At 44.1% G+C, this 24,522-nt stretch overlaps 1 protein-coding gene across 2 annotated transcripts in view; it reads right to left on the bottom strand.

Moving 5' to 3' along the window:
• Positions 1 to 6,845: 6,845 nt before the first annotated feature.
• The window catches only part of GAN (gigaxonin), a 40,907-nt gene continuing 23,230 nt past the window's right edge, over positions 6,846 to 24,522 (bottom strand). Inside the window, exons 10-12 of one of the 2 annotated variants that reach the window (XR_001875806.1) lie at positions 21,402 to 21,511; positions 16,376 to 20,411; positions 6,846 to 16,329 (exon numbers count right to left, since the gene is read on the bottom strand). Coding sequence is in view for 1 of the 2 variants with exons in the window: in XM_017821011.1 (XP_017676500.1) it covers positions 20,230 to 20,411; positions 21,402 to 21,511 (292 nt within the window). In the remaining variant the exon portion in view is untranslated. Of the gene's footprint in view, positions 20,412 to 21,401; positions 21,512 to 24,522 lie in introns of both variants that reach the window. The other variant, XM_017821011.1, reaches the window with a different exon arrangement.

Consider the following 24,522-nt stretch of genomic DNA (forward strand, 5'->3'; position numbering starts at 1 on the left):
TGCTGTGCACTGGAGCACTGAAGGCGAGATCTCTTTGCATCTTGCCGGGCCCTGTGGCAAGAGGAGATATCCGTCTGCCCCTACAGCTACGGGAGAGTTTCAGAGCAGGAGCAGTGCAAAACATTACACTTGTCTCACTTTCAGTCAGCTGACAGCAGGCTCTTCTGTGTGTCAGAAGCTCTAAGCAAAGTCCTTTCGGTCCTGATGGTATCAGCCAACTGCGTGGGCAGCCTTTCCTCCCCCTTTCCCATGTCTACACCCTGTGGAGACGGCTCTGCTCCCCAAATAATCTGGAACTACAGCAGGTACTGGGACAGTCCCTGTACAGGAGGGGTGGGAGCCTCTCAGGCATCATGAATTAGCGCTGCGGACCAGTTCTGTTCTCCCCTGACAGGAGCATCTCCTCCAAGGTATGAACTGACTTTGAATTCAAGAGATCAGAGGATGATCTTGGATGACTTTCTGGCATGTTCAAAGATCTGCCTCTCTCTGGCTTGCCAGTCATGCAGAGGTGCAATGAGAAAGGAACTGAGGCCACCAGAGACCAATTCTCATTACTAGACCATTTGTCCTCATCTCTGCTTAGTTTCTTGTAGTTGTTCACCAGCACTGTCTCTCCTGACAGTTACCTGCAGCTCTCTCACTGAAGACCAGGAGGTATGTTACTCCCAGCTGGCCAAACCAAGGATAATTAACTGAGGGAAGCAGATAAAATTTTACATGTTTCTCTGGTGCCAAACAACACTTTTTTTGGCATGAAGGAATTTTAAATTACCATAATTTCGCATTTCTAGGAGCTTTTTTAATAGGAAGAAATAAATGGTTAAGGTTTGAGGCCTCAGTTATAAATAGAAATGGATCACATTTACAGGATTAGGATTTAGTATTTTTAGGTAATATTTGTGAAATTGGTAACATTCATGATTTAGTAGGACTGCAGTGCAGAAACACTAAATCTACTTTGTGCTTTGGACAAATCACTTAATCATTCTGATTCATGGCACCCAGTGCTAATGAGAAGAGTCTCTTACCCTAAACTTATCACACATGCAAGCTTTGTTTTGCCAATCAGGACTGTGCCAGGAAAGTGCAAATACCCAGAGATTATAGGCGATGGTAACGGGTGTAGCAATAAGGATGATCTTGATAATTATGTACCTTCAAGAGAGAGGGAGAAACTTGTTTAGACTTGCAACTGGAATAAACCTGTCATAGCTGTGATAGGAGTCACCCAGGCTGGCAAGAACTAGGGTTTTTTTCAGGTCTCTTTAATAAACTGGTACCGTGGGGGAGTGGTGGAAGATTCTGTGAGCAGCTCTGCCGAGAACACGCTCCCTTGGTCCCCCAGATTTTCAGATTTCCCAATCTGTTCTGCTCTCAACCACGCGCCATTCTAGGTCCAAGCAACACTTCCCTGTCTGGCAGTCTGCTACGTTCACAGGTGCCTTGCAATGTCAGAGCAAAGATTTTGCAAATAAAAGCCTCGGCAGAGCTTTAAGTATTTGTTGGATTGGGGCCTTACTTTGCAATCTTAACGCTGCTCATAACCCAGGGTCAACCCCAAGAGCAACGCTGACATCGCTTGTTGGAAACAGGGTGTTGATTCAGCCCAAGAAATATTGTGGAACATTCCTTCCTTCCAGACTACTCCAGAAACAGCACAGGGGTAGAGATGTCTTTTCCCAATAGGTAAATGCAACCATAAAGAAAGAGAGGACACCTCTCCATTTAACCACAAATCCAAAGTACATCCACAGAACTGAACGTGCCAGGGAAACCCTGTAGGAAGATGTTCTCTGACCACACCATCAATGGCAGTGAAAGAGTGGAAACAGAAAAGACTTCCAGTTCAAATTCACTTCTAGAGATATGAAAAGTTCTTTTTCAAACTCAAGGATAAAGTAGGCAAGACCTATGCTACCCCTAAATTATTCCCAGCTTCTATTTAGGCAAGAAAAACTTAATCTTTAGGACTTTTATAACAACATGTTTGTACAATGAAAAGTAATTCCAAGGAGCATCTGCCATCTCAGATGGTGGTCTGAGGTCTGAGGTCTGCCATTTGAACTACACCAGCTCCAAGGAACAGGTTAGGTTATGGGGGAAAAGGAGCCCAAAAAGCTGGAGCAGTTAACAGCAGGTAGGAGGAAATTGTTAGTTATTAGGTTATGCCAACCACCAGACTAGTATCTCAAGGATATAAAATGCCATTCAGCATGAGGAAAAAAGTTGGGAAAAGCTGTAAACACTGAACAGAGTGGTGGTGCACTGATACTGAGACATAGCTGATGCTATGTCTCCCAGTGAAGACAAATGGAACATCCCTGTGTTTAAAGACACAAAAGTGAACACAGTCAACACAGGAAAATACTACAATGGCATAATGTTACTCCTGTACCAAGAAGTAAGTCCAGCACATCTCTCTGAGCAGGGACTGTTTAACCTTCCCCACTCCCCACACCTGAAGGGTTTGTCTCTGAATGTTCTTTCTCAGCCCTTTCCTCCTTTCTTAACGTGTCATTCAGCTGCAAACCAGATTTGTTTTCCTTTTAGCTTGCAAGACCTTCCTGTTCTCTTTAAACAAGTAGTGGGGGGTTTCTTTGCTACCTTTCATTGAAATCTGCACAGTAAGATGGAAAATTCCAGGGAGCAGTTGAAAAGGAGAAGGCCAGATTGCTGTACATCAAAGGGAAGCAGCATTTGCTAACTCCTTCATTTTACGTGTATGTGTATGTGATTCATAAACTGCTTTATGAAAATGGAAAAGTGACTGAGGAATCACTCAGGTCCTGACAAAAAAATAAACTAATAGCAACAGCCTAATTTCCATGAAAATGGGCTGGTCTCCAAAGCATCTGCCAAGACCAGACACTGTGGTGCTTGCAGCTTTCCTTTGTTTGCTCTTCAAAGCAGGTAGAGCCAGGAACATTGCCGTGCCTCATGGCAAGCTGTAAGATGTGGTACATGACTTTCAGATGAGGGAATTTCACATTTCTCCCTGAATATTTCACACTACAACAGCAAGGAGAAAAGCACAGACGCAGCTGAAATGAGGAGGAGATGAACTGAAAGGGCTGAAAATGGATTCTTCAGCATTACTCTGTAGCATGGGGAACTGAGGAGGCAATTAAAACCAACATGAAAGAAGATTTAATTGCAAATCAGCGAAACCTGCTGAAGCACAGATAGCAAGAAGCAAAGAATCACCCCACCTGATGTCCAAGCCCTTCACAGAGGAGAGCATTGCCCTCAGCTCCACAGGCAGCTGATGGGAAGAGATAGGCCCTTCCCAAGGAGACATTCAGATCTCAGAGGGAGCAGTTCCTGGGGGAGCATCACCCTCTGCCCAGGCTTGGCATGGCTCAGACACAGGCATATCAGGGGGAAGAAATCTAGGACAAACCCACCCAGCCACTCCGTGAGGAGGAGCAGCACAGCACTGCCCTCCCCATCTCTGCCACGTCACTGCATCCAGCACTGAAGGAAAACCTGAGGAGAACTGGAATCGGGCACTGATGGCACCCACAGCCCGGGAGACCCAGCACTGGGGGATCGTTTGAGTGTGGGGGCTACAGCTTTTAAACCTGAGACTGCAGAAAAGAGCGCGAGCAGGAGCACTGAGGGCTCAGCCACCTCAGAGAAGGGGGCACTGAGGAAGGGCAGGAGTGAGCCTGGAGAAGGGGGGAGAGGGAGGCCTTGCAGCTGATGAGGAACAGCGGGAGGACAGGCGGGACTGGTTTTGGGGAGGTGGGCAGTGCACGTGGGAATGGAAGGAGGCAGGGCGGCACCACCCTCAGCCCGGCTCTTTGGTCAGGCAGCTTTTAGCATTTCAAAGCGTTTCTTTTCTTTGTGACTCCAACCACTGACTAAAACAGGCAAGCAGGTATTTACTGGATCAGCCAAACTCCTCCTGCCTCGGTGGCCTGAAAGGCATCGTTACCGTGTCCTGCAAGCAAATCACAGTGTCTCATTTAAAAGCTTTTCTAGTCCAGGGGCAGGATTAAAGAATGGGAGAACAGCACAGGCTGTGGAAAATGTCAGGGCTCACTAAGGTGAACCCTGGACTCGCTTCAGGAGCCCAGGGCAGGTGTCCCTGGGTGCTCTCCCGGGGTGGCAGAGTTCAAACAGGCTCGGTGACAACCAAGGGGTCGTATCCAGGCCCCTTCTGAGAAAAGCACCCAAGCCAAAAAGCAGCCCAGGATCACAGGCACCTGACGTGCTGTGCTGCTTGTTCCAGAGGCAGCAGGGCGGGGTACAACGAGGAGAATCTGCTTTCCTCTTCAACACAGAAAACATCAAAGTTCTCCTGAAAAATTAAAAGCTTCTGGACAGGCTCTTGGTGCATTTTAAAAAGCAAAACAGACCCGTTTCAAAGCACTCTTTCCAAAGGTCTTTCCTGAACGTACATCACATGCAATGGAAAAACACTGCATGCCTGGCATTTAGTATTTTTCACCTGTGACCCAGGATTGATGTCTGTGTAACTCCCTGATTTAATCCAACGACATGTCTCAGCAAGGAAAAAAACCCTTTCAGAGTTTGAAAAGGAGTTGGAAAAAAATAAAGTCACGCTCAACACTTCCCCTTCCCTGGAGAGATAGGAGTGCTGCTTGCCCTTTCCTGACGATAAGCATATCCTGGTGGTTAAAAATACGTTTTGCTCTTACCGTAAATTCTCCATTAGCCAACTCCTTCAGCCCAGCCCACGGTGTTGGGGTTCACGATTCCTCAGAGGCCACACGTGACAGAGCTTGGCCCGTGCGTGTCCAAATGCACTGGAGAAAAAGCAAAAGTAACAGCTCTGATCCTGCTGCTTCACCTGCAGCAGCAAAACCTGGGGAGTGGCAACAGCATTCAGGTCAAATGACTTGCACCTTTCCCAAGCCCCCACAGACTCCACATTAATTCTTGTCTCTGACTTTACAGCTGCTCCCAGGCAAAAAGCAATGGGTTGTACTGAATTCTGAACAGCAATTTATTCCTCAGTTAATTTTACTCTTTCCAGTGATCATTGTGCAAAGGGCTGATTCAGTAACATGGAACAGCAAGGCTCGCTGCTTGGTCTGAGATTCTGGAGGCCGTGAGCCAGGCACCTGCTCTGCAAAGCTTCTGATCCTTCCCACATCACCTCCTCTCTCTTCCTCACCTGGAAAACTCAGCCTGTTGAAAGCTGGCTCCAAGACTTGGGCTGTGCAAAGGACACAGATGCCACCTCTTACCTAGGAGGCACCAGCCCTGGGAAGAGCCTGGCTCAGCAAAGCTGGGGCTGCTCACACACCCAGATGCCTCCAGAGCAGCTCCAACCTGCAGGGAGGTTTGCCAGCTGCACGCCTCTCCCGGCACATTCCTGCCAGGAGAAAGCTGGTGGAAGCCAGTGAACAGCTGTGACTCCCTAACAGCACCAGAGTCACAAGTGTGGCTGCACAAACCCAAAACTTGTCTTCTTGGCAAGTCCCTTGCAGCTAAGGAGGCACAGGGAGGCCTTGCTCCCAGGCATCGAGAGCCTCAACTGGAAATCCTGTTTAAGGAACCATTTCTGGATTTCTCCTGCGATGCTTTAGAAAACAAATCGAGGGGGCAAAAAGAGGCAGAAATGGAAACTTTAGAAGTTATATCTCCTCTGTGCATAAAAGGTAAAGGAAACCAGGCAGCAGCCCTCTTCCCTTTCTGTTAGGATTCCAGGCTGTGGAATAAAGATAAATCCAAGTTCACTCTCCTGTCTTTGTTTCCGAGACTCAGTAAGACAGGGGAGATACGGCAGAGCCCATAACCATGGGAACCCCAGCAACAAGGGTAAATCAACACGAGATTCCCTATCATCAGTCCCTGTTTACACTGGAGGCACCAACCTGGCTGGCAGTTCAGAACCTTGGTATGGCTGTGAAACTAAGCAAGGAAAGGGGTTTATGCAGCAAGTATCCATTTTTTCTCTCCTAGTACCCACCATCTCTTTTAGACCATGTGTTTACAGCACCTGGTTCTGCTCTGAAGCTGTGCTGCTGCCTTCCCCCTTCACTCCCCTTGCCCAAGCTACCCCAAACCTCAGCTTTTCCTTTTCTCCTACCTTGCATATGGCCTTGCCTCAGTGTCCTTTTGTTTAAAAACAGGTAGGCAGAGCTCAGGGTACTTTCCTGGAGGTCAAACCTTTGCTCCAGCTCCTTGGTCCCAGTGGAGGCAGCCCCAGCAGAGGCAAGGCTGGGACATCAGAGAAAGGAGCAGCCAGGAAGCAAGAATATTGCTCAACTGCAGTTGCAGCTGCTTGGCAACTTAAAACCATGCAGGTCTCTGAACTTGCAGAGGTCACATCTGCACACCACGGAGCAACCGAGGGCTGGGATATCAGGCAGCCCTGGAAGGAGCAGTTTGTACCTGCCCTTGGGAGCAGTTACACTCTACAGATTTTTCTCCTCTGCTCAGAAAGGTCACATGGAAGCAGCAGCAGTTGTGAAGGGGACGAGTGAGGGTGACTGCTGGGGAGAATGGAGACCTTGAAACAACCATGAGAGCTTTTCCAGGTGAGCAGAGGCTCCTTCCCACTCCCATCTCTCCCAGAGTGACCATCACCAGCACTCAGTGCCTGGACAGAGCTGGAGAGGGACTGCTCCCGCCTCCCCTCGTTTCCTTAGCCCTTCCTCCTCATTTATTTCCTTTGGGCTTTCCCCTTTGATTAAACTTCTGGCATGTAGGAATGTTTAATAATAAAACAGATAACTCATGGGAAATGATATTTATAAAATCCACTGCTCCTTTTTTTTTTTCTTCACTTCTCATAAGACCTTGAGAGAAAATCTTGAACTATGTTCTTCCTTTTAAAAGTAGAAAGAAAAAGCAGAAGGAGCAGTTAACAAGTTTTCAAACAATCAATGTTTTATTTGGTTAATTTATTAAACACCTTTAAGACAATTAATTTTGGTCTGTACCCTTCTATAAAATTATTCAAGTTCTGAGCAAACCTCCAATACATAAAGCAAAGTTACTTTTACCATACGCAAATTTCAGATCAAAATACAACACTCTGTTTTCTTACATTTATAAAACCCGATCAAATACAAACGACATTAAAAAAGATAAAACACTTTCACTGATCCTTGGTACAATATTACAGCACAATTTGCACAGTGGCAACTAAGTCCTCAAAGCACAAGTCAAATACTTTAAAAAGGGAACCTCCCTTTAGTCACCCAACGTTCTACAGAACACGTAAACAAAGCGAGTGCTACTGAATCCAGGAAAATTCCTGTGTCCCTTTTTGTACCGTGTGTGAGCCACAAAATCTGCAAGGGAGGTTACTGCTGAGTAACCAAACAGCTTTCCTGCTTTGCTGTTCCCGTTTTTTTGTGCAACTACTCCATGAAAATAAATGGATGGAGGTGGACCAGGCTCTGCCCTGGGCAATTTATGGCAACTAAAGTAAACCAAGAAATGTGTGTGTTCTTCTAAAAACGGATCACAAAACTATTAAAAAAAAAATCAATACCAAATTATCCGTGGGTACAACTGGAGTAACTGCCCTTTGCTTCACCTTCAAGACATCTAATGTAGACACAGAGTGATTTCAATTGTTGAGAATTTGTTCAGTGGCAAAACCCAGTGTTTCAGCAATGGGTCAAAGTGCCATTAGAATTGCACATTTTTCTACATCGTACCATGCAATGTTTGTTTGGTGCTACACCCGAAAGCTTGCACTTACACTAACCTATGGACAATGGGGGATTGCTCGGGGAAGAGAAACAACAACTAAAAGGACAAACATAAAACGGTAAAACTGAAGTGTCAGTTGAGAGACGTTCCTGGGAAGGGTCCACTCAGCAAACCTTGCAGGAACACCTCGAGAAGAGAAAGGAAAATCCAAGCAGTGACAGCAGGGGCTGATGTGCCCCCTCGGGTTCTGCTTCGCACAGGCAGTCGGGGCAGTTGCACCCCAGTGCAATTAAAGGGTATTTTTTGCCTGGAGTTCTGCAACCCCTTCACTTCCCCCATCCCCAAACCATTGATTGCACTTACAGTTCAACTGTAAGTTCTGTTATTTAGTCTCAGCCAATGTGAAGACTTGTACATAATTAAATGGAAAAATACAGTAATGGATCTAACTTTCCTCTCCTCCCTCCCCAAACTCGTGTCAAACCCACGAGGATAGCACACGCTCCAAAACTTTTCATACCTGATAACGTTCATATAATCCCAACAGAATGAAGGAGAACTGCAAACTGCACAAACAGTGCATAGTTAAACAATGCTCAGGTGTAAACAATAAAGGATGGAAACAGTTTAATAAAATCCTACTGAGGTACAGCAAAAACCTAAATTTCCTAATTCAGTGGTTTAAGTGCAATTGAAACCCGGCATTCTGCCCTTCTCCAAACAGATCTCCCCATAATTAAGCTGCACTAATTAGGCTTATTCCCTTAAAGCTACATACCCATGCTATAACTCATTGTATTGACTTAATGCAAACACTTGTGGGGGAAAATTAATTTACAGGGTTAATTAAAACCTTTGTAGTATTCAAAAGGAATGATAGTAAAGGGATCAACCATGGAAAATGTGTTAATACATGTTTTTAAAAAGATTTCCAATAATTCTAACACAAAACAGCAAGTATATTTTGAAAAATGCATAGAAACCCTGTCAATACAAAAGTCCCCACTAAAATTACATAACTAAGCAATTTTAATCTAAATATTTTATGTGCTTTTCCTATAAAGGCCACTTTGACATACAAATACAAAAAAATTTACATTTTTTTTTCCCAAAATAAATTATTTGTTCCTCAATTAAAAATACTGAATATGGAAGCATAACAACCCTCTCTTCTGCCAGCTGCTCATCTGCAGCAGCTATTTCCAAAGAAGAAAATCTCCAAATATTTTCAACTACCAAAAGAAATAAGAAATGGCTTCAGCCTGTGTTCTGCTTCACACTAGGGAAAACCTGGGGATAGGAATGGAACAGGCTGAACCCTTCACACTGTGTGTGCTGGGGAGGGAATGGATACACACAGACACCTGCAGAGAGAGCTTCTCTGTCTCCCAGGTTATGCACCGAAATCCCTTTTTTGGAATCAGAAAAAGAAATCAAGGTTCATCTGAATTAGAGAAAGGTGAAATAGGAAAGGGAGTTAGGAGGGAGGAGCAGTGTGAGGTGCAGGGTGGGGTAAGTAAATGGAGAATGATGTGAAGGTGAGACAACAAGAGCACCTGGGAGATGAAAGCTCCTCACGGGATGCAGGAGCAGGGAAAACAGCGTACCCGTTTTACTGACAGGGAACAGGGGGAGGGAGAGGAACACAAGGAACAAATTTCACTGGAAAAAACGAATCAATGGGAGAACAAAGAACCTTTACCAGCAGTCCTGACCACGTGGGCATTTATCCCTGAATTGCCACGGAAGCAGCAAAATCAAACTCAGACACAGAGAAGCGTTGGAAATGAAAACCTACTTGGACTGGGTTTGGGATATCACGGGGATTCTTTGCTGTCAGGACCAGACTCACAACTGAATGACACAGGAACACAAAAGCAAGACAACATCAGCCCAGAGGGGCACAGCAAACCCCAAACACCCGACCTGCTCTAGAGCTGAGACAGGCAAATGTTGTGAAGTGGCACCAACTCGCTCCAGCGGGAAAAGCCGCGCTGGTGGGATCACGGGACGAGCTCCAATCGACAACACCACGAGAGGACAGGAGTGACACACTTGGACAGGACATCATTCCAGCTCAAACACCCATACACTGACCCAGATAAACTGCTGGGCCAGGCAAGGGGGCAGGAGGGAAACCAGTGAACTGGAGTGGGTTTGGATACAAGATTCTTGGGCAGCCACTGAGTACAAGGTCTCCTAACCTTGGACCAAGGACTGGACTTGGAAGGACACAGGAGCCGCACATCTTCTGTATCACAAGGAATTCCGCTCTCTGGTGTGCTGTATTGCATAGTTTGATTGAGGCCAAAGAGCATTTACGTCTTATTTTTCCCTGTTTTTAACAGAAGTAACTCAACATACTCAGATCAGAGCATTCCAAAGCCTGGCCCCAAGTGATTCACCAACTCATTTCTAAAGCAACACGTGAAGACTTTTGGGGTGGACACATAAATAAAAGCAAAAACTTCATTCCCACACAAAGCACAGACAGACCCACAGAACACGTACACACACAAAGAGCCTGTAGCAGTAAACACATCTGTAACACAGAAGTCAAAGCATGACAGCTGGATGATGGGAACAAACCTTGCTGTCAAGCTGCATGCCAGCAACAGTAAACAAGACCAGGTGAGTGTTTCTACCACACCACACCAGCGTATTTTTTGTAGGAAAAGTGTCAATATATTCTGACAATCTCCTGGTCATTATCAAGATCTTAGATTTTACAGAACACCGAACCTTTGGGAGAGCAGCAGCAATGTGGCATCACATTGCAACACCCTCCTATTTCTTGGTTCATGGAATATCATAACTGGATTATTCAATGTAGTTATTTCACTCTCTTACGCTAAAATAAAGTATTTGTACCATACAAAGTCAGACTAAATACATTAGTCATCATTCATATAATATGTATTTATATTCTTTAGCCCAATCCTACAAGATTCATGCTACTCAATAAACATGGTTTACAGAGGGAAAACTCTGAAGGTAGAGCACCTAACGTGAAGAAATTTTGCTTTTTCCCTTTGAAGGCAAAATTAGAACAGTCTCAGCTTGTCAGGCTCCACTTCAGATTACAAAGCAGTGACCAGACAAACTGGGATGCAGTTCCACATCTCTGGTTTCTCAGAAAAAAAAAAGTGGAGGGGAAAACCAGGCAGGTGGGAGCTCCCCGGTTATTTAGGCCGATAGCTGTGGTTCCAGCCTGCAGACACGGTTTCAGAGACCCCAGTATTTTCAGATTTAAATAGAAGCAATGCAAAATATTGGTTCTCCTATAACACCCAGCCCATAATCCTTTATATCTTACCCTTATGGAAGGGGCAGGGTGGACTCATCCTTAGCTGTGCTGCCAGAGCGCAGCTGCAAAGCTCAGACTCTGCACAGGCAATGGACAATGCTGCTCTTCAGCCTTCCCTAAAGTGAGAGGAGCAGAGACTTGCAAGTGCAGTGGGGTTCTCCTGGGTCCCTCATTTATCAGCTGTTTTTCAGACAGCACTGCAGGTAACACAGGTACTCCTCATGAGGCCACAGCCCGTGGCTCCTGGACAGCCTGGATGAGTTCAGACGGTCCAGAGGGCAGCACCCAAGATGGGAAGGAGGAGAAGGACAAGGCAGTCTCTGGACTCTTCTGAAAAGGCTGAAGGGCTCTTACATTAACTGAGAAATGCTACAGCATTGAGACTGTGAAGCCTACGGGAAGACAATAACCTGCTGTCTGGAGAGGGGACAGGTTCAAACACCAACCCTTGATCCTCTCTGCTGCTTCACACAGGGCAGGAGTAGGACTCATATTCTCCACAGAATGAAAAACTTGTAGCAGTTACCAAACCCCTACAGCAAACTGATGATAGAGATTAAATACAAATAAAAACTAGCACAATAAGGACAACAAAAGTGTTCCTACACAGGACTAAAATTCATCTCTCTACTCCATGGCTTGCATCTACAAGAGCCTCTCCTCAGGCCTGCTAAGCTGATGTCTCTGCTCTTGGGAGCTTCTCTCCTATCTCCTGACCCTCTGTGGCACCCACACCCTCGGGGGGCTGAGCAGGTGAGGTCTGAGTCAAACCCCACACCCGGCCCAACATCCCAGTGCTCTGACAGCCACACTGGTCAGCGTGTCCCAGACACACAGCCAGGTCCTGGGACCGAGCCCAGGAACGTTAATATTTACAGAATAGCCACCATGATGCCAGTGGAAGGCTCTGGAATTAGCAGCTAATTGGTTCAGTCTGCAGGGGCATGAATAGCTCCTTGTTTTGTCCCTACTATTCGTGCGTGGCCAGTAGAATGTTTGCTACATTGAACTCAAAGCATGAGCTGCTCCTTAAAATTTTAGAGGAAAACGTTCCCCGTGAAGCATTTCTTGGTTTTGCCTTTACAGAGAAAGGAAAAAAGCAGCACTCCCCCGTTACATTTTGTATTATTAAGGCCTCTGACAGTTCGGGAGCCATCTTTATGAAAAGGGATGTATTTTAAAAAACAGACTGAATAGTCAAAGAAAAACCCCAGAGAATAAACACGAGCTGATTATCAGCTTATATCGGTCCTTTGAGAAGTCAAGCACAGTGTAAGGAGTTCAAAACTATGTCAAAATAGCACCTTGAGAAGCAGAAGAAAGCACACTTCTTCAAGCTAAGCAAAACCCCACATACTTGAAGATCCCAAAGAAACGGGCAATTAGATGAGTTCAGGTGCAGAAGGTGGGTATTGATTTTTGACAGTTTTTCCTCTGTAGGAGAGCAAATGGGGAACTCCACAGAAAAACAGCCAATTAGACTTTACAGAAAAATCAGTGAATCTCTCCACTGAGATAATGGATCACAGGCAAAACAGTGCAGAGCAGAGGCAGAGAGCAAACTATCTGATCTGTCCTTAAAAGAGCAGAGACTTCCATTTTTAAAAATCATCAGGACAGTCTTTCAATTGCTACTCTCATTTCCAAGTATAATAGTTACTTTCAAGGAATACACATTTTTATTTACTTTTTACAGCAGCTGCAGGTCAACCTTGGTCTTTTTGTACAGAAACATTAATTTAAAATGAAATTAAAGTAAACTGTCCTTGGGCAATGGCACCATTCTGTCCTGCTTCTTGTCTGCTTTTAGTTTTTTTTTTTTTTAATTGAAGGGCAAAATGCGATTTAAAACAAAACAAAAAGATTTGACAAAGTGCAAGGGAAAAAAAATGAGGTAGCTGGGAATAGGGGCTTTCCCCCCTAGAAAATCTTGTTTTACTGATATTTCTCCTCTGCTCCAAGCACTGAAAAGTACCTGTCAGGAGTCCACCAGGACACAGATCGCTGTTTACAGCCACTAAACTAAGGTGCAATACAAACTCACCACATATTGCAAAAATGCAGCCTCCAACCCTTAAATACAAAAATGTTTCTATTAAAAGAAGCAATTTTTAATTTACCTATTTCGGTTTGGGAAGTCAGGGATGACAAAATAATGCTTCAAATTGACTTAGCAGCTGTTTCCCGAAGCAAACAAAAGCTCGAACAGACCCCGTGCACTCTGAGCAACCCAGAGGAGTCCTTTGGACTCGTTTAAGACCAGTTCTGAAAGAGTTTGAAAGTATTTCTTAAGAGGGCACTCCCTGGCTTCCCTTCCGAAAGAAACTTTAACAAGAGCTTTGCAGAATGTCAGCTCTGTTCAACCCGACCACCTTGGCAGATACCCCGGTGTACTGGTTTATACACTCTAATAAATAAGCAGACTTTGCTTTTTAAGAGTTAAAGACAAGTGACAAGGACAAGTGAAACAAGTGACAAGGATGATAATGCTTTCCTGCTGTGTCACGTGTGAATTGATAAAGCAGGTTAATAAAATTGATAAGGCAGATTAATCAGTGTCAGAGCATTCAGGAGAGAACCTCAAGCCCAGCCAGGGATCAGGTTTTCAAAGCACACTAATTATTGCAGACTGACATTTAGACTTTCCAAAACAGCTCTTGCTTTCATCTGGTGCAAAATTGTTCTACAGGGTTGGGGTTTTTTTTAATGTTCTGAAGTTGGCAGAGGTGGCAGCACAGAGAATGCACAGAAATTGCAGTGGAGAGACAGCCCATTGCACAGCCTGTGACAGGGGGTCTGTCAGGCTCCTGGGGCTGGAAATACAGAGGAGAGAAACTTGCCCTTGACAAAAACTGAGGATATTTTAGCATTAAGCGAAAAGGATGAAAGGCAAAGAAGAAAAAAAAATAATCAAGTGCATTAGGTGGTGATTCAAAAATACCCAGTATCTGAAAAAAAAAAAAAGCATTTTCGTGTTTTATCAATAAAATTATTGACATTGGGGACACTTCTTTCTATCTTATTATTGTAATCAGATCCCTCAGCTTTTAACAGGGCTCAGATCAGCCTCATTTCATTATGCAAATTCAAGGGCACAGGTAGGCAGTGGCATTGAGCACCCTCATGCACTGATGTGCCCTGGCAGGTGTTCTCTGTTCACCAGAAACCCTGCAAAAGCACTGGGCAAACAAGATTCAGCCTTTGCCATTGAAAAGCTCCAATCTTCCAGCTCACTTTTCAAGACAATAACCTTCAAATATTATTCTAAACAACATCTTTATGTATTTCAAATATTTTTACAACTAAGAAGCAGCTACCTAGAATAAGCTATTTAGAAAAATATCTAAGATTTTGTATTGCCAACAAATTTACAACATAATCACCCATTGGTAGCAGTTCATAGTTTAATTCTCCTGTTACCTTTAATCCTTTTGAGCAGGTGTTTATCAAGTTGGGCACTTCACATGGCTTTAGTCCATGTTTTTAGATTTCCTGTTAATCAAAATTTTGAGACAATTGATTACTGGAGGACAACAGCAGTCAGGCTGCAGAGTCATGCTGGGCATGGCTGATCAGAGGTGTCACCTTAAACCGTGGCTGCAATGCTTCCTACAGCAAGGAATTTCACAGGAAAAAAAAAAACCACACCAGAAACCACAGGGATAGTGGAGACCAGATGCCCAACTTATCAATAAACTTCAGAGCATGTGGATGTGACCCCCACAGAAAATGAGTGGAGCTGCCCCCAAATCCCACTGCCTTCAGCTTTCCCTGGGTCACCTTCCCAATCCCAAGGGATCACAGTGATCTCTGTACTTTCCCTTCACAAGTGGTGTGCCACAGAAACACAGAACCTACAGGTGCAGCTCCCAGCTCCAAGAAAAGACAAGGAAGAGCAGCAGAAAATGGCAAACGTCAAAAGGCTGCAGCAGCGACGAGCGAAACGCAGCCCTGCACTTGTTCCTGGACAGGAAAAGGAAACACTCCAAGAGAAGATGGAAATAGCAGCTCCTGCACACAGGGATGTCATTAACACCCCTCCCACCCACCTGGAGGAGCTGTTTAAGTACTCCAAAGAGCTCAGAGAACACAACCCCCACCGTCCTCAATGCTAAATTAGAGGCAGGAAGGATCCATACCCTAAATTAAATGTAACTCCTTTGACAGCATGGCTGTGAGTGGCACCAAACCAGGCCACCAAACCTGTCTGTGTCCCTGGGCACAGCCACACTTCCCGAGACACTGCAGGCCAAGTAATGCAAACGAACTGCACTTCATCTAACTACTTAGAATTTTAAATACTAAAACCTGTTGTCAGCTGCCACTTATTATATACTTGCATGGCACCAGTGCTCTAATAAAGAGCAAAGTGTCCATATCCATCACATGGAGTGATATTCAAGGCAGCTGTGAAGAGTAACACAAACCTGCAGAACAGTATTTAAAAAAAAAGTAAAAATTTACAGTGTTTTCAATAGCATACATTAAAAAAAAAAACAAACACAAAAAACCCAAACCACTGCTTTTTTTTGAAACACAGTGAATTGTAAGCATCTCTGTATTTTAGTAGATCAGCTGAATTATTGTTATACACAGAGTAAACCAAAATTTTGGCACTTGTATCAACTTGCATTTGTTATTGCATCCTCCACTTCGCACGGCACACGCATGTTAGCAGAGCCCATGCAGGCTGGATGGCCACAGTATTTATGGAACAACCAGAGGAACTGCAGTTAAAACAGGGAAAGACATCCCTAAACCCCTCACTCCTGTACTTGTGCATTTCCTGAGTCGTGCAGGCACAAGAAATATTGCAAAGAAACCAAGCTGCCTGGTGTGTTCTGCGAGGGGAGTTCATAAACCAGGCGCCTCGGCAGCTCTGATAAAAACCTCTTATTTCCACCCAGATCTCTGCCCCAGAAGGCAGGCTGCGTGCCAGGCACGTGCTGTGCAGTCCAAGCACAGCCTGCCCACAGCTATCAGTGAGCTGAGGTTGTGAATTTGCTTTGTTTTCAGACTCAACCACTATCCTGCTGCGTGACCTCGTATCCATTTGCCTTCAATTCACAGACGAGGTGCCCCCAAAGCTGTGGAGAGTCCCTCGACCAGGAGCAGCTGGGTTGATACAGCATTTTCACAACAACTAAAACTTAAGGACTAGCTGATCAAACATTTGAGGACAGGCAGACCTCGCTGTGGTACAGCAAAACAGAAGACTCTTCAGGATGCCTCTTCTTCAGGTTATAAAACCAGAAAGAATTTGAAATCCAACCCTGACTCTTTAGGACCATCTCACAAGGCCAGGTGTGTGCCTCCCTCAGGAACCCGAGGGATTTATTTTTTGAGAGCAACAGCACTTTACACCTTTGCTTCTGTAAATCCTTCTCTCTGCTGTACAGAGCAGCCACAAGACTACAAGTGTAAAACAAGCACAGAGGACGCTGCCGTGTGCTTACAATAGTATCTCTTTTTTTCCCCCCCACTTGTACACTCAAAACTTTTGATTTAACCTAAAATTAGCAATTCCAAAGTTCTTCCAAAAATTACCCGTGGCACGTGAAGAAAAAAAAAAGGAAGAGGGAATTTTTTTTTGGGGGGGAACTGTGGTAAGAGATGGAGTGAGGGGAGAAGAAAAAGCCACCTCTCTTCCCATCTTCCACAACTCCTACCCGTATTTTGGTGATTTTGAAGACAGTGGCTGGGGTTTGTCCAGTTCCTCAGCAGGGGAAGGAAAAAGGACACAGAGGCCCAGTCCAAGTTCCTCAAGCTCAAGGTGGCCCAGCCAGTCCTGGTTTGGGATTGTGCTGAGCTTGACTCAAGGTGCACCCAAGGACCCGGTCCAAGGTGTGCCGGGCACCGAGTCAGTGGCACTTTGCAGAAATACAAATGTTGGTCTAAAAACATCAGCATTTCAATGCTGAGATGAACTCTCAGCCCCAGGGAAGGTGCCTAAAGCCTGGTGGTGAAGCCTCAGATGGCAGGGACAGAGGGCCAGGAGAAACATTCACAAAGTTACCTGTGGAGGACCTGGCTGAACGAGAGAGCTGATTCAGGAGCTAAAAGGAATTAAGACCACTGTGCCAAGCAAGGACAACTTAAGTTTCTAAACTGCCAAACCACCTAAAACCCCTGGACTGCACCTCAGAAAGTTCCTGAGTTGTTTCCCACGTGGTTCAGCCATCGTATGCAGGGGTACACAGCACCAGGGGTACACAGCACCGGGGTGCAGGGACAGCTGGGGTGGTGGCGTTTACCAGTGAACCCAGTCCAATCTATGGCTGTTCACACGCTCAACGCCTCAGGAGACTGGTGACCTCCCTCCACTCAGCACCTCTGGAATCACAGCCTCCCTCCCCTACTGAAGTCGACCATCTCTTCTGAAAAGCAAAAGGAAAATCAGAGGTCAGCTCTGCCTCTTGTCTCCTGCACCATCCCCAGGACAATCCCTGGAGAAAGGGGAGCCTTGGCATCAAAGCCTTGCCTTAAATTCAGAGAGAAATCAAACCTGGTTATTGCACATCCCAAGAGATGCACTTGCAGATCAGATCAGGGCAGACAGACAGGAGTCAGACCCCAAAAGACACATCACTTCCCTCCTACACACACAGGGCCTGGAACAGCTCCTGGATCGGCCACACACAACACAGATGGGGAATGATCCCCATTCACTTAAGCAACACCAAGGAAGCCAGTTTTGAGAGCTCAGGAGTGCTCAAATCTTCAGCCTGAGCATTCGCCCCAAACTCCAGGAGCCAGTGTCCCTGGAGACACTGGGGTCTGATCCCAGGGTCCCTGGTCCCTGGGCTGCACAGAACGTGACACGAGGACAGGTGTGCTAAGAAATTCAGTTTGCAACTGGTTCAGCTGGAGAGGCTTAAACTTCTTGGTCAAATCTCACCAAGTGCATTCGCAACACGCTCCAATCACAAGAGATTTGTTTATTTGTGTTAAAAAAAAAAAAAAGTAAGAATACCTACTGTTAATCCTACTTTAAATGTAAACATTCTGTTCAGTAATTTTAACTGCAAAACACTGCTTGAGTACAGAGGATTTGGATTTAATATGTGCATTTATCACTTATGTTTTCTGGGTGCTGAATGCCCTCAAGGGTGCTGGGAAGCTACAGGGACTTGGGAGATAGCAGCCTGCAATATTCTGAATAACATTTTTGAAAGTTTTCCAAGCCACTTAGAAAACTGAGCTCAAAAGTGAAATAGGTACTTAGGAACATTCATCACTTTTGAATATGGGATCTTGGCACTTTGTCTGAGAAAAAAAAAAAAAAAATTGATCCATGTAAGGTTTTTCAAAAAAGGGAAGTTTTATAGATAAACTAACAGCACTTGATTTATTTCACAAGACAGCCAAGGATGGAAATAGTGGTTCACATTTCTGTAGTAAAGCATTATATATAAATTTAAAATCTAAAGACATATATATACACACACCAAGTTTACTGCAATGCATAAATATATAAACTTTTTAATATGTCAACTAATATAGGTCAGAAAATTGATGTATATAGTTCAAGTTTTGCAGCACTTCAGCATTGTAAAAAATAATAAAAAAATAAATAATGGTGAATGGATTGGCTGCTGCCCTTTTCTTTCCCCCCCACCCCTTTGCTCAGAAATCAGAGTAATTCCAACCACACATCAGTGCTATGGAAGGACCGAGCAGAAGTTTCAGAATGTCTCTTCAAGGACTATTTAGTGAAATATCACTACTCTGTAGGAGTTTGGGACTGTAGTTCAGCATGTCTAAGATGATTCAGCGAAGATGACAAAGGTTTACACTAACACAGCTGAGGGCAGAGGTTGGCTTGTCTGAGGTCCACAAAGGTGCAGAGTGGAAAGTCTTGTGTGTAGTTATAATACTGGTTATACAAAATCTCTTTTTCTGAAGGGCAGGAGGTCTTATTTCTATTTCCCATCTCTCCCATTTTATGCCTTTTAAATAAATAGAGGTCACGTCCCACCCATCACAACAATAACGAAATCAAAAACTGAGGTAAAAGTGTTCTACCAGCTGACCTTGACTACGAAAAAAAAGGCAATTAAATATCGCTACTGATGTGAACAAGGCTTAGTAAGAAAAAAAATGCAAGATACTAAGTTCTTCACTATAACCACGCCATAAAACCCAGCTTTCCAAGTCAGACAGCAATAAACAAGACTGTACCTTAGCACGGAAATCATTAGTAAACAAACTTTTGATCCCAATTTAAAGTCGCTGTTCAAATTTTCCTGAACTCTTAATCCAAAAATCAGGTTTTCTGCAAAAGAAATATATCCTTGTCATACTTCACCTTTGTTCTGAGAGAGACAAAACAGACCGTTCTACGATCCTCAGGCTTAAAAACCATTCTGAGTTTGCAAGTGATCTGAAGTAAAAAGGAACACAACCTATTTGTTTTTTTTTTTTGCTTTTGCCAAAAGCAGCAATCACCACTAACCGTTCCAAACACCGCTTCCCCCTTTTCACTTCAAGAAAACAGCCACCAAAGCCCACCCAGAAGCACATGCCACCCACCTGCAGACCAGTTCGTCAGGCTACTCGAATGACAGCGTAGAAAAAAAACAGTTTACTTCTCTGTAATGTACTGTATCCATTTCAGATTAGTCCATTTTTAAATATATTAAAAGTATTTGTAGGAATGAAACCATTGCAAATGAATGAAAAACCGTATGTACACACCTCCACCATTTTTAGGCACAGACCTTAAATCTTTTTGAGGAAGGACTAGAAATAAAAGGTGCAACGACCAACGTCTCCTATGGCATCACGCTCCAGCAGCAGTCTTGGCAGCACACCAGGGAGGTTGGTTATTGTACAGCTCCTGTGTATTACAGCTATCCAGTCCCAGATAGCACTTTTATTCGGACCAGTTCCCCTCAGGGGAAATGCACCTGAAATCTGTCCTGCTTTCCAATAAGCTTCGCCAAAGGAAACCAATTCCCACAGTTCCAGACACAAAAAAACCCCTTCTTCAATAATATGGTTTAAACTCCAAATGGTTACGACTGAAGGTGTTTCCTTGCTCTCCCCTTTTATTTCCCCCCTCTCTTCTTTTTTAATGTATACTTAAGTTATTTGTTCCCAAACAAGAACTGAGACTCAAGCTTTTTAAGCATTTAAAACAAAAACAGTTACCATACCAAAGCACAGCATACAGTGTTAAGTTTCAGCTGTAATTTCTCAGCTTTTTTCCTTTTATATAGAGCTAGATTATGGTGGGCTGCGCAGAATTCTTCCAGTCTCCTCCCCTGCCAGCACACGGATCACGGAGAAGGGACGCGGATGCGGAACAAGCCCTGCTGAAGCTGCAGCCGGAAGAGTTTGCAGTTGGCGATCCGCAGGGCGGCACAGCCGGTGCGCCGCAGGTCCGACGGGAACAGGGGCTTCGTGCGCTGCCAGGTGCCCGTGCTCCTCTTAAACTCTCTGACATAGTCATAGTTTGTGCCTGAGTTCACAAAAAAAGAGAGGAAATGCCTAAAACGCGCTGTAGGTACCACCGCGTTGAACCTCTGGTAATCACAGAATCGACCTGGTTGGAAAAGACCTCCGAGATCATCGAGTCCAACCCTTGATCCAACACTGTCGTGGTTACCAGACTGTGGCACTGATGCCACATCCAGCCTCATCTTAAACACCTCCAGAGACAGAGAATCCACCACCTCCCTGAGCAGCCCATTCCAGTGTCTGATTACTCTCTCCGTAAAAAATGTCTTCCTAATATCCAACCCAAACTTCCCCTGGCAGAGCATGCAAACACATGAAGGAGAGAGTGCACAGGAACACAGATCGGTTGCTGGAGGGGTGGTTGAAATTATTGTCAAAAGGGAACTACTGTGATGTCTCTGATCCACTTAAACCCCCCACACTTGGAATTTTCCTCATTTACGTTTTGCAGAAAGCCCTGTCACACAACTTATGTATGTACACATGGCCACAAAAGCATGTAGTCTTTCAAACCTCTTTTACAGTACGTGGCCAAATGCTGAAAGCTGAGGACTGACTGTGTTTGTTAGCACATATTTATTCAGTCAGGATTTAGAGCCCAGAGTCACTCTCACATCCATATGAGCCACTGGATAATGTCCCCAAAATGCAGAACTGCCTGCTTACTGCTACAAAGACAGGAGCCACAACCTCAGGCAGTAACAGTTTTCCTTACATTTAGATAAAAGCAGTAACACAGTCTTAAGTCTTCTTTTCTGATCTTCAAACTAATCAACCAAACCACCCAATGCTCATTACACTGAACTTGTTTCTGAAGAGCTCTAAAAGCAACCTGCGCATTTCTGTATGTCCAGCATAATCCCTGTGAACCACAGCAACTTAGAACAGAATGTCAGCCTCTTATCCTTAAAATGTTCAGTCTCATTAGTGCCCAGTATTTAAAAGACTGGAAGAAAATAAGCAACAAGAGGTTTTCAGTTCTAGTTCTGACCTGTGTCGAGATCTCCAATCACGTATATGCTGGCTCCGATGGGCACAGCTCCATACACGAAAGAAGAACTAGTTGGGATACAGAGGTTCTGGTCATTTAGATAAATCCACCTGTAAAAACAATAATTAAAAAACAGGATGTGATTATTAAAAAAAAATAAATAATCCAGATTCTTTTTGTAACTGTAATCTTCGACTCGAAAGCAGAGAGCACACGGTAATTGGTTATGTAAAAAGCATTGGGAATGTTGTCTAGACTGCAATAGTCCTGGCTTCTCCTAGCCAGGAAAAGCAACTGGTACTGCTGTATCCTGAATGTGCTTTATTTCAGAATTGCTCCACTCATCTGTGTAATCTACCTATAATAAATTCCTCTTGCAGCCACCCAGTGTGACCTTCTGGAAGCGACCAGGCATGTCAGAGCCAACAGCTATGCCAGTCAATTTTCCCTACAGAGAAAATTTTAGGCTGTTTTTTCTCAAAATCAGTAAAATCATAAACACATATAAGCCTTAATGACCCACACTAGGGGAAATAACAAATTGCTATGGCAGAACCTTGTTATTAAGCAGTGCCTTCTCCCCTATAACTCCTTAACTTCTCTAATTGTGCTTTATAAGGGCCTGCTAAGAAGAATGCAGCACTTGGCAGTGCTCAGCTTCAAACAAGGGACAGAAGATTGGAGATCAAAATGGTAAGGGAATCTGGAAAAGAAAAATGTCCATTATCTGGAATTCCTAATCACATATCAGGCTCTTTTCAATCCCTTTCCAGCTCCTACCGTAATCTTAAAAGTCCCCTGTGTTCACTGTAAGCACAGTCTCATTGCAACACTACAGCAGCCTGATCATCCCACCCAGTGAAAAGCAGTTTTCCATGCTGAAGCCTTTGGAAAGCAGGTAAGCATGTACTGGGATGCTGGTTTATAAAGGTGTCCCACTTGCCTAGACTTGTCAGCATTCTCTTTGGTTCTGAAACAAATTCCTACAAAATGCTGCTGCCCTTTCGCAGAGGGTGTCACAGTTCCCAGGTACAGATCCTGAGACATACAAATCAAGGCCATTTTAGGTGACTGCTCCTATATCTTTTATTAAATAATTTACAGAGAACAGGAAAGTCTGAGAAACCTTTGAAAATCACCCCATGTATTTTATGGCCATACCAGGTTAATTTGAGGGAAAAAGTTCGGAAATGCCCTCATGGATACCTGCTGACCATGGAAAATTCTGCATTCTCTGAACTCCTGATTCAGAAGTAAACCTCTCTTCTGGCACTGAAGGAGATGCTGCTCCACATCAATTATCTTGGAGACAGAAATCAATTTTTAAAGGGCAAATGAAAGGATTAGCTGTCCATGATTTTGCCTGTGCTGTACACTGAAGGATTAACATCCTGCAGAAAGCAAGGCAATGGTTTGTAGCTGTCACAGAGGATGAGAGATGAACTAAGAGCAGAACAAAAGAGAAGTTCTCTACACTGGTTCAGAAACTCTCCTACAGAGCAAAACGTCTTGCACCACATTTCATTAGCTTCCTTACTGTGGGAAGAGGGCACACTCAGTGTTTTCACTGCTTTTTAGCAGCAAGTGACCTAGAATTATGAAAACTGAATAAGGGCAGAGCAGTGCAGAAGGAAGATTGGAATTTCTTTTTTTTTTTTTAGTAAACACAGGACCATGTTAAGGAAGGGGGGAAAAAAAAACAATTCAGAGGTTTATCTGCACTAGATATTCAAGGTTTTGGAGTTTAAATAAAAATACCTAAACCCACGGTGTGAGGTCCAAGCACAGCACCAAAGGACAATATTAAAGTATCTGCAGTTGCTTGTGAAAATTCATTCTGAAGCTTTCTCAACACGTACACTTTAAAAAACAGGCCCCACTTTTCAGGAACACTCACAGCAGCTTTAGCAGTTAGAACTAGGAAGGAACAAAGACAGGAAGGGCAAGGGGTCACGTTTCATCAGAATTTGACTAAGCTCCAGCTTAATGTGGGCTGTGCCTGCCTTTTGAACAGTATGGAAAAAACACCACGACCAAAAATTCACAATCTTCAGGAATCTGCAAACAGTCCTTGGAACAGAACTCTTGCGTACTTCCCCGGGATGGCTCCACTCAAACCGAGTCCAAGAGGAGCAGGGGGAAGGCAGTACCACCGTAACCATGGGCAGAAGTGATTGTTCAGAACTGAAATGTGCTTCCACTTAAATTTAAAAAAAAAAAAAAGAAGGAATCTTGATTTTTTCCACTCTTCAAGTGATATAAGCCAAATGATCCATCCACACTGCTGTAATGAACAGGCAGGATGGTAACTGCTCTATGTCCACGTGGGAAGGAAGTAAAGATGTGATACAGAACAAACAGATTCTAGATATATAACCTCAAGCTCATCCCAGCTGGGAAAGGAGGCCTGCAAAGGAGGCCTGCAAATGAATGGAAATCCGTGTTCCTCTCATCTGACAGTGCATCAGGCAGTGTTCTCATCACATTTTAATAAGCACTTGCTTTTAATGAAATTCCTGCACACTGAATGGAAGAATCTTGCTAATTACACATACCATGTTACAAGATTATTTAGTTTACTACTTATATACTGCTGAAAGCTTTTCCTTATTTTTATGATGTTCCGGTAGCAAAAAGAACATTTTAAAGGAGGTTTTGCCAAGTACTGCTTCTGAACAGCTATCTTTCACTTTTATCCCCCTTAATACCTGCAAAGTTTCATAATTCTTTTTTTTAATCATGAAAAGAAGGAAAAAATCCTACCTCACTTCCAGACCACCAGCAAAAGGCAGTTGGACTATTCCTAGAGACAGAGCTCCACCAGCAGCTCTTGCAAAGAATCCTAAAGCCAATTTGGGCTCTGTTAAATATTTCCAATTATCTACATTGAAAAGAAAAAACCCGAGTGTGTACAGACATCACCCAATTCTCCACACACCTACGTGATGCAAAAAAGTATATTATGAATTAGGAACTCTGGCAGAAGTAAAGACTGACCCATCAAGGTCTTGAATATATAGTTAAGATTTCCTGCTTTTTATAGAGAAGAAACACTGGACCACTGAGTGAAGGATACCTTTATATCTCCATCCTCCACTTTCACATTTATTAAGTCTGTTTT

The sequence above is a fragment of the Lepidothrix coronata genome, unplaced genomic scaffold, assembly GCF_001604755.1.
Source record: "Lepidothrix coronata isolate B3197 unplaced genomic scaffold, Lepidothrix_coronata-1.0 Scaffold87, whole genome shotgun sequence".
In the NCBI taxonomy this organism is placed as follows: Eukaryota; Metazoa; Chordata; class Aves; order Passeriformes; family Pipridae; genus Lepidothrix; species Lepidothrix coronata.